This window comes from Zootoca vivipara, chromosome 2 (genome assembly GCF_963506605.1).
Source record: "Zootoca vivipara chromosome 2, rZooViv1.1, whole genome shotgun sequence".
NCBI lineage: Eukaryota > Metazoa > Chordata > Lepidosauria > Squamata > Lacertidae > Zootoca > Zootoca vivipara.
In genome coordinates this window covers 24,476,384-24,487,124 of record NC_083277.1, presented here as the reverse complement: position 1 = coordinate 24,487,124, position 10,741 = coordinate 24,476,384, and the positions used below count along the sequence as shown (strand labels likewise).

Here is a 10,741-nt window from a genome sequence, read left to right as displayed (position 1 = left end):
TGACCAGCCGAAGTTCCTGGCTAATTTCCACAACTTGTTTAAGGTGCAAGTGAAGAATTAGTGTGGCTCACCTTTCGGTCTCTTTCCCTTTCACTTGGATGGCTTTTTCCTGAACTTCATGCATCTTTTTACTAGGACGTCTTCGCATACAACTCCAAAGCGGACCAGGAAACCACCTTGGGTTGTGGCGCATAGCTCTTTCCTTCCCAGGCTGAGTAGATTCCTAATATGGGACCTTTATGTGCATTCAGGGCTTGGCGCTTCCTTGAAACACCTTGCCATGCCTTGTAAAGATTCAGGCAGGTTGTGTCACGAAACGGCTCTACTTATTGAGAATCACATGGCCTAATAACAAATTTGTCAAAGCCCTGGGAAATTCCACAATACACAGCTCCTCACATGGCATAGTAAATTCCTCCTCGGAGACGTGACACATTTTTTGGACTTGGCACAAGAGCACGGAGTGAAGTCTATTTCATCCTCACTGACAAGGGTGCGGATACTCTTCAAAGGCTGTAGTCCACAACACAGGAGCCTAGGAAACTGGGGGATAGCTCAGTCAGTAGAGCAAGAGACTCTCAATCTCAGGGTTGTGGGTTCAAGCCCCATATTGGGGGGGGGAGTTTCTTGCATTGCAGAGGGTTGGACTAGATGTGTTTGTGGGAGGGGGGTTATTTGTTATGTATTTTGAGTTCTTTCTCTTTTTGTATCTTGATGTTGTAAACCACCTGTGATCTTCGCATGAAGAGAATAATAATAATAATAATAATAATAATAATAATAATAATAATAGAAGATTCAAGTAGGTAGTCGTGTTTCTACTACTGACGCAGTATTACTCAGAAGGGTGGTGGGAATGGGTGATTGGCTAATAGGTGTGGTAAACCTGTTGACGACTGTTAACGACTGCAATTGGTCTTACAAGAAAAAAGCAAGGGGTGAGATGGCCAAAAATAGCTTTATCATGTACAGTATAATGAGATAAGAATCCAATGTCTCTGTTCAGACCAGGTCTCTCCATGGTTTTAAGTTAGGTAATAAGTTGTAATTCAGCAACTTCTCTTTCCAGTCTATTTCTGAAATTCTTTTGTAATATGACAGTTACTTTGAGATCTTGTATAGAATGTCCTGGGATATTATAATAATAATTATAATATAATTATTCCTCTTTTAAGATGTCATTTAGGAATTATTGTCACCTTTCACTCACCCTTTCCTTTTCCTTGAACAGTACCTAAAATACTGATGGCCACAGAATGAGGATTTTGCTGTGGTAGGGAAGAGATATGTTCAACAGTAGCTGCAGCCTTCAGCTATCAATAAAAATATAACCTTCTTGAAGCGAGGAATCTTGGGTGCCAATCACTGCTTTCTGTGTGCACACTGGAAGTTTTTTTTTTTTTTGCGGTGAATGAATCCAAGTCTGGTCAAGAGGACTTGGAGGTGGATTTTACCTGAATGCAACTGAAGACACCTGTCAGCCTCCCCCCCCCCAATATTCAATTCCCCCTTCCAATGTGGCAGCTAGACTGGTGACTGGGAGCGGCCACCGAGACCACATAACACCGGTCCTGAAAGACCTACATTGGCTCCCAGTACGTTTCTGAGCACAGTTCAAAGTGTTGGTGCTGACCTTTAAAGCCCTAAATGGCCTCGGTCCAGTATACCTGAAGGAGCGTCTCCACCCCATCGTTCTGCCCGGACACTGAGGTCCAGTGCCGAGGGCCTTCTGGCGGTTCCCTCGCTATGAGAAGCCAAGTTACAGGGGACCAGGCAGAGGGCCTTCTCGGTAGTGGCGCCCGCCCTGTGGAACGCCCTCCCATCAGATGTCAAAGAGAAAAACAGCTACCAGATTTTTAGAAGACATCTTAAGGCAGCCCTGTTTAGGAAGGCTTTTAATCTTTAATAGATTATTTTATTTCATTTTCCTGTTGGAAGCCGCCCAGAGTGGCTGGGGAAACCCAGCCAGATGGGCGGGGTATAAACAATAAATTATTTTTATTATTATTATTATTAATATTATTATAATAATTACTGCATTTTCAACACCTGTCTCCCAGTCAATTAGCATTCCATAGCATGGCTACTGAGCAATCTCAATCTTCATTGGTCTGTTTTTGGGGTTCTCCCCTTAGCTTTCCTCCTCACAAAGCTTTCCCCTCCCAATTTCTGTTAACGTTGGAGTTTCCCCAAAATGGCTAGACCCTCCCTCTTGCACGCGGATGGTGCCATCCTGGCTATATAAAGCTTTCGCACTCAAACCTGAACATTGCAAATGGAGGCTGTAGCTATGGGGTTGCTAGCCGAGTTGTCGGTTTTTTTGCCCCAGGTGAACCCTCCAGAGGGGCGCCCCACTGAGGCTCCCAGCCTGCGTGTGTATATACGTGAATGCGTGTGGAGGGAGTGCCAAACTGGGTCTTTGACTCACGTGAAATAAAGCCTAGTTTCGCCTCTGTGAGGGAATGATTCGTGATCTCAAACGGTCAAATATTTAGTGAACTAGTGACAAAGGTCCTATCGGCACTATAGTCACATGGCTTTTAATACCACATTAACTGGCCGTTTTCCCTACCAAAGCCTGAGTTTTGCTGAAAATTCTGGGTAAATGTGGTGTGCGTGTGGCCCGTCTCTTTACGGGACAAGCCTGGTCTGTAATGGAAACTTCTTTCCCCTCCCTGGGTGTGGTTCATTCCCCAGCTGAGTGGGAACGAGTTGGAATTTTAGTCTTCCCCGTGCAGCTATTATGCCGAGTTGTCCATCTGTTGTTTACCAATGAATACATCTACTGAAACAAAAAATTTAAAAAATTCCTTCCAGTAGCACCTTAGAGACGAGCTAAGTTTGTCATTGGTATGAGCTTTCGTGTGCATGCACACTTCTTCAAATACATGAAGAAGGAAGGATGTTTTTTATTTTGTTTTGACTACGGCAGACCAACACGGCTACCTACCTGTAACTACATCAGCCTGACTCCTGTTGCTTCCTGGTATTAGGGCAGACATGTTGCAAGGCTTCCTCACACAGTGAGCCCCCTTCCTACACCCACGGGATACTATCGCAGCTCCCTTTACAGGACTACAATCCCCAGGGTTCCCTGGGCAGAGCAAATAACTGCCCTATCTGTTTATGTGTAGATTATGCCCAGTCAACTGTAGTTCAGCAGAAGGACTGCAGTAGTGCTTTTTGAACAGCAGAGGACAGCAGAGGATCGCATTGTCCTCCTACGATGCCTTGTTTTCTGATGAATTTTGCCTGTATTTTCTTAGCGGCTCTGAATTGGCAAAAGGGTATATTGTGCATGTTCGCTATGGTCTTTTCCATTTAGTATATTCAGAAGTTTAAAATGTATGTCCAGAATTGCATAATATGCTGGTCCTTTACAGTGCTTTGATACCTTATTCCAGAGGATCTTGAAAACATCACATCTGGAGCATATCTTTTCCGGGAACGTCAAAATACATGCCATTTCATGTTGTGGAATTTCTTCCACTCTTAGAATTTGCATCGCAGGGAGTTGGACTAGTTGACCCTCAGGTGCTTTCCCACTCTTCATTTTTATGATTCTGTGAATCCTTATGTCTGGGTGTGGGTGCTGGTGGGGTGGGTGGGAATCACATAAGAACTATAACTTACTTGAGGAATGTAATAAGCCGGGTCAGACCATTGGTCCATCTAGCTTTCTGTCTTCTCTGACTGGCATTAGTCCTTTTCCTCGCCTGCTTTCTAAAAGATGCTAAAGCCCAGGCCGGCATGGAGCCTCTGTCGCGTGTCCTTCAATGAACCCCTGCTCTTTGATTCTAAGTATGTGGGTATGTATATCTGCATACTTGGGGCTGGTGCCCCTGCTCACTTTGCTCAGAGAATACCCCCTGAGATTTTTGTCAAATGAATCCTGAGCAATTTTGCTTGTTTTCCGGAAGTGGCTTTTACGCAGACCCCTCAAGTGTACCGTTTTTTCGGGACATCACAAATTGGGAGAAGTCACCCCGGCTTCCATTCCCAATCCCAAATGTCCTGATTTCGCTCCCCCGTGCTCATCGTGCCAGAGCAAGGGAGGACAAGATGGGTGTTTTTGGGTTCAGCTGTAGCACAAGTCCACAAACAGAACCAAAAAAATGAAAGAAAAACTTACCTTGACCTCCTCTTCCGGAACTTTGTCTGTGATGCTGAAGGAAGAGGTGGAGATATGTCCAGTGTGTGCTGCATCAGGAGATCTCACACTGGCAGGTCACACCCAGCTGCCCGCATTTCTGGAGGCGGTGGAGGCCGGCTGGTCAGCCTTTGGAAGGCTGCACCAGGCTGCCTGCTTCTCTGGGAGCAGTGGTTTGGTGCAGCCTGCTGGAAGGCCATGCTGGCTTCCGCTGAGTCGGGAGAAGTGATGCTAAAAGACTGCACCGTCATCCGCCGCATCTCCCGATATTCTCCAGATGCTGCAGAGGAGGAGGAGGAGGAGGAGGAGGAGGAGGAGGAGGAGGAGTTGAAGACTGCAAATGTAGGGAGGGGGAGGGGCTAGCAGGTGAGCAAGGAAGGAATTGGCAACAGAGGGGGGGGATGAGCTGGGGTGCCCCGAATTACCCTTCCAAAATGTTGTACGGTATGTTTTACGTCATGCGAAATATCATATATAATATGGAAATCATCAGGTAAGGAAATGCTGTGAAAACAGAATTAAGTGCCACTGTTATTTCCTCCCAGAAGGAGAGTGCCTCTCAGATGGGGGGGGGCAACTTTAATAAAAAACAGCGAAGACCGTTTGACTTCTGAAACGTTCGAAAACCGAAGTATTTCATTCTAGAAGCGTTTACTTAAGGAAAACTAAATACAGAAGCCACATGGCATGTTTGACTTCTGAAAAGCATTTGAAAAACGAAGCAGTTACTTCCAGGTTTTTGGCGTTCGAAAACCGAAAATGTTCGACTTCCGAGGTGTTCGATGTTGTATATGCACAATCAATTACATGATGTGGTGCACGCACATCATTTGAATATTTTATGGGATGGTTCAAAGACCCCCTCGGCCCCTAGTAGTTGACTCCTATGCTCTCACACCCCTGTAGAGCCTCTCCCAAAACATTTCTCCATTGTAGGAGAAAAATAAGCTGGCTAGCAACCCCCAGAAGAAAGAAAAGGCCTTTTGTTTCAGAGATGTTTCTGTTGCTCTCGCTTGCATAAGACACCATCTAAGATTTCCAAATCTCCAACCGTGCCTGAATTCAAGCAAAAGGAAGCTGTTCACATTCTGGCCCACCTGGGTCCAAGTTTGCTTGCAGAGTGTCAAGACCTGTCATTCCATGGGCCCGTTTTAAGTGGTAACCAGACTCTGCCATTGGCTTAGAGAAAGAAAACTTGGAAACAAACCCTGTCACTCAGAACGCTTCATGTTAATGCTGCGGAAGAGCTTGGGTTGCCCTTACACTACAGGGTGTGCATCAAAGCAGAAGGCAATGCTTTACGCGCCAACAAATGAGTCAGTAGGTGACTCTAGAAGAAGAAAAAGGGGGAGAGAAAATGTTTAACATTTTTATTATTTTTCTTTGGCTGGAAACCACACAGGGTGAGTGCCTCAATCCTCTACTTCCAATGATACAAACCTAAATACATGGCCATAGTTATTTATTTCACTATATGAGATGACCGGTGCTTTTGTGTGTGTGTGTGTGTGAGAGAGAGAGAGAGAGAGAGAGAGTGTGTATTCACCAGTATGGAGTACCACAGTGTCCTTTTTTGCTGCCTATGACAGCCATTTTGTGCTGAAAGCAAATAGGAGTGCCAGTCCCTCATTTTTTTATCCCCTCTCCCCAAAAAAGCACTGGAGATGGCTCCTATTTATGGGGCAGAAGCCTCATGAGCTAACTGGCGGGACCCTCATGAGCTAACTCGTTTTTCTAATCAACTGGCCTTTCTTTTGCTGCCAGACCAAACCCTCATACTCCCGAGAGGGACAGCTATTCAGGTTGCTATAAATGGATGAGTGCTTTGGGGTTTGCAAAGCTAACAGGAGGAGCCATCCTGGAGCCTTAGCTAGTGAGGAGCTAGTTGCGGAAAATGGAATGAAATGGGATAATAAAAGGATTAAGGCTCAAATGGCATGTTGTTATATTAACTGCATAGCTAGTATCTACACCTGTGAAACTGTGTCCTCTAACTTCCAGAGTAAAGGGGATGGCAAGCAAATACAGGGGCATTGCATGGGGAAGAAAGGGGGAGATTAGATCTCTCTTATCCCATGGTCAGAACACCATTCCCTGAGACCTCCGGGTATAGGGCAGTATATAAATTCAACAAATAATAATAATAATAATAATAATAATGATAATAATAATAATAATTGCTGCTACTGCTGCTGCTGCCCCTGCTAGCAAGCTTTGCTTAATTCAAATTTGCCTTGGACTTTAATGTAAACTGGAGAAGCATTCTGGAGCTTTGTAAATGCTCGGGTCTTCATAGGGCGCCTCCAGACTGGGTTGTTTGTTTGCTTTTCTTCTGTGGGTTCAACATGCCATTGACACTGTCTATAATAGTGTGCTAATGGTGGATTTATACAGTACTGGACTATCCGCACGGCATTTTGCTCTATTAGTTGTTCTGCGATGCCGCTGCCTTATTGCCATCTAGAGGGGCACTCCTGCCATCAATAACGGGGCAAAAGCAGAACATTCATGAAAAGTTGCATGATTCCAGCAGTGAATTACAGGGCATGTGGTGATTGGAAACAAAACAGTATTCCTGCCCTGGAACTTTCACAGGTACAAATGGTATTGAAAGCAGGATACTGGCCCTTACATCATCACGAGTACAAACCTTCATGAATGCACAATAAAATGGACATCTTGAACATCTCTTTGATGTGAGCACAATGCGCCCCCTGAAGTTTGTAGCTGGACCCAATCCTGGATTTCCCAATAGCCTGAATTTTGATCCCCATGGGTTATAGATGGAGGATGAGAATGAGAGACAGGGGCTTGCCTAAGATCACCTAGTGAATTCATGGTGGAGATTATATCTGAACCAGACACTTGCTGGATCTCAACTCACACTGCAAACATATCTGCATCTACTCAGAATTAAGTCCCGTTGAGTGCAATGGGGCTTGCTTCCACGTGAGTGAGTTTCCACCTCAGTCTCTTAGCCACTGCATTGCACCAGCTCTTTACCCTGAATGCTAAAGAGATTTATCACAAGGATCAGGCATACTTTCAGGGTAAAATTGTCTGCTTTTTTTTGTAGTAAGGGCTGTTATGGGAGAGTTTGCTGGCAGAGAATAGAGCTATATGACTCAGCTACATTAGTAAGGAAGCACTGTTTTGAGTGTGTTTTAAACATGCAACACGAGGTGGCGCCAGAGAGTACATAAATTCTGACACCATTTTCCATAGCGGCCCCCCCCCTTTGATTAACTGATTTAATTTTTTTGCTTATTTATAGCGTTTTTTTCTGTGTGTAGACCCCTTAATCTTAGCACCTGGGTTTAACTGGGTTCTGAACTTTGTGGACCAAATCTTTTTATTTTAGAGACTTTTAAAAACAGATAGAAGGTGTCAAGGTTTGTGTCAAGACTTCTTTAATTGGCTGATCCCCCTTTATTTATGTGTTTTTTATTGGAAGATCTGGTTCAAATTGCTGAGATGTGATGCAGGAAACCAGCTGCATCCACACCAAACATTTAAAGCACATGACTTCCCCTAAAGAATCCATGAGGATAGCAGTTTGTTAAGGCTGCTGCAAATTGTAGCTCTGTGAGGGGCAAACTACAATTCCCAGGATTCTTTGGGAGAAGTTACATGCCTTAAACTGTTTTAAATGTATGATGTGTGCACTTTAATCATAAACCCACTTACCCAAGAGTAAGACCCACTGGAAACAGGATTTACTTCTTGGTAGACTGCTTATCACGAAAAATTTGAAGAGCGACAAAGTACCCAGTAAGGAGGATTGGCTAGTCAAATTGATAACATATCAAAATTTAGCAATAAAAGCCGGAGAAATGAAGGGGTTAAATGATGAGAGAATGGCTAAGGATTGGAAAATGTTAAAACAATATTTAATGAAACAGGTAGAAAGAGTCAATCTCATAGCAGATGTGTGAAGGACCAAAAAAATATCTAAAGAAAAACATATGCATTGTAACAAAGATATATAAACTGGAATATGTTGTTGTTGTTTAGTCGTTTAGTCATGTCCGACTCTTCGTGACCCCATGGACCATAGCACGCCAGACACTCCTGTCTTCCACTGCCTCCCGCAGTTTGGTCAAACTCATTTTCGTAGCTTTGAGAACACTGTCCAACCATCTCGTCCTCTGTCGTCCCCTTCTCCTAGTGCCCTCCATCTTTCCCAACATCATGTTCTTTTCCAGGGAGTCTTCTCTTCTCATGAGGTGGCCAAAGTATTGGAGCCTCAGCTTCAGGATCTGTCCTTCCAGTGAGCACTCAGGGCTGATTTGCTTCAGAATGGATAGGTTTGATCTTCTTGCAGTCCATGGGACTCTCAAGAGTCTCCTCCAGCACCATAATTCAAAAGCATCAATTCTTCGGCGATCAGCCTTCTTTATGGTCCAGCTCTCACTTCCATACATCACTACTGGGAAAACCATAGCTTTAACTATATGGACCTTTGTCGGCAAGGTGATGTCTCTGCTTTTTAGGATGCTGTCTAGGTTAGTCATTGCTTTTCTCCCAAGAAGCAGGCATCTTTTAATTTCGTGACTGCTGTCACCATCTGCAGTGATCAAGGAGCCCAGAAAAGTAAAATCTCTCACTGCCTCCATTTCTTCCCCTTCTATTTGCCAGGAGGTGATGGGACCAGTGGCCATGATGGGACCAGTGGCCATCTAGGGAAGGCCGGAAGTCAAATGAGGTGGAGGGGGTGGGGTGGAGGTGTTATTTTTGTATGTGTGCCTCCTTTTTTCTGTTTGTTTTTTGTTTTTCATATGTGATTGCGATTTTGATTTGATTTTAATTTCTATGTATGCTTGGGTATGTTTTGATTCGTTTTGATTCGTTTTGTTTGATTTGTAATTTGTAATTTATAATTTCAATAAAGTTTTTTTAAAAATTCTAAAATAAAAAAACACCAGGATTTACTTCTGAGCGGACATGATTTGATTGTGCCGCAAGTGTCTTGTTTTGTTTGTTTGTAATAAAGTACTAAGTTTAATATTGGCAAACGGACTGCAATGCATTGAAAAACTGAAATAGGTTAAATGACGGAAAGGGTCAAAGTGGTATATAACTTCTTCTCTTTCAGGTCTCACGTTACTCAGTGTAATGTTTGAAAGACCTCGGCCTTTGGCAGAAAACGCACCTGAGCATACGGTAGTAACCAACATCACCGTGGTTGTTCCTGACCACAGTTCTTTAGTTGGGGGACCAGCCATAGTTAATGCTAACCCAATAGAGCATCCCTTTGTCATTACTCCAAAGGGCACAGATCAATGGCAGGTGGGTATTTGTACTAAATGGATATAGTTGGTCAGCGACGGAACTTCATGCTCCGCCACCGGGAGCGGAGAGCAGGTGCGCTGCCCCCAGGGATGGGGCGTGCATTCTGGGGGTGGGGCGTGCCATGCGCAGGGGTGGGGTGCACATTTGGGGGCGGGGTGCGCCACGCACAGGGGTAGGGCGTGCATTCTGGGGGTGGGATGGGCAGCCACGATAGTGCCCCAGGGATCGCGCCACTTGGGGCAGCCCGCCCCTATTTTCCTACACCCCTGTAGTTAATTACTTATCAAAACCCCACATTGCCCACTGGAAATATACCGTATATATTTCCTTTCATTCGTAGCAAGAACTTGGAATTTCTTGGAAACTTCCGTTCCCAGAGCTTATTTATTTACTTAAGATGTGGGGAGGAAGATGATGAAAGTGTAACATGGTCTGACAGAAGCCAAGGCCTACTGTTTGTCCATGCTATTGGTGATGTTCTATTATGTTTTAGAGGGGCAAATGAGGCTCATCATCCCGGGAAGGTAGGCCATCTAGGAGAAGGAAAAGTCTGAAGGAAAAGGGCCTTCTCGGTAGTGGCGCCCACCCTGTGGAACGCCCTCCCATCAGATGTCAAGGAAATAAACAACTATCTGACTTTTAGAAGACATCTGAAGGCATCTGAGAGGTCTTGTCATGTGGGCAGCCCAGGACCTCCATACACACTGCCCAGACTTGCGCCCCAGGAAGGTCACTTCAGTGATACTAACACAGCAAAAATTTGTTCGTTCATTTTAAAAACGGACTTGTCGCTTAAGAATGAATTTGTAAAGTAACAGTTGCAGGCAAGGAGAAAGGGTAAAAAACAAAACCAAAAAAACAACCACAACCCTTGCTGCGGCTGTGGCTGCTGCTGCTGCTTTGTGAAGTATTTATTTATTTATTTCCTGAGATCTTTTATCATGCATCAGCGAGCAAATGTGCTTTCCTGTATTTCGCATTATCCATATCATTACCCATTGCCGAGCTCCTCTTTCCTTGCTCGTTTGCTTTACAATTATTCCTTCCACCTAGCAGGGGGATCTTGGCAGTCAGTCAAATAAAACAACAGTGATTTCGCCAGGAAACAATAGCAAGGCAACAAAATGCACTGATTGCATAGGCCCGTCAGTGTGAAAAGAGGCGCGGAACACTCTGCTCTATAATCTGCCAATTGCTACCTGTCGGAGCACAATTAGCTGCAGAAAATAAGCTGGGAATGTGGGGTGGTAAGCTGAACTTGGGATGGTGTTTGTGTCTGTCTCTATTAATTTTTATGGC

At 44.5% G+C, this 10,741-nt stretch overlaps 2 protein-coding genes across 3 annotated transcripts in view; one reads left to right on the top strand and one right to left on the bottom strand.

The window, feature by feature from the left end:
• The window catches only part of C2H3orf49 (chromosome 2 C3orf49 homolog), a 14,538-nt gene extending 10,128 nt beyond the window's left edge, over positions 1-4,410 (bottom strand). Inside the window, exon 1 of the mRNA XM_035104992.1 lies at positions 4,220-4,410. Coding sequence (XP_034960883.1) covers positions 4,220-4,410 — 191 coding nt within the window. The remainder of the gene's footprint in view (positions 1-4,219) is intronic.
• A 762-nt stretch (positions 4,411-5,172) lies between these two features.
• LOC118080061 (cadherin-related family member 3-like) overlaps positions 5,173-10,741 on the top strand; it is a 40,559-nt gene continuing 34,990 nt past the window's right edge. For both annotated transcript variants that reach the window (XM_060271300.1, XM_060271299.1), the window contains exons 1-2: positions 5,173-5,553; positions 9,246-9,439. In XM_060271300.1, coding sequence (XP_060127283.1) covers positions 5,508-5,553; positions 9,246-9,439 — 240 coding nt within the window. In that variant the 5' untranslated portion in view covers positions 5,173-5,507. The remainder of the gene's footprint in view (positions 5,554-9,245; positions 9,440-10,741) is intronic.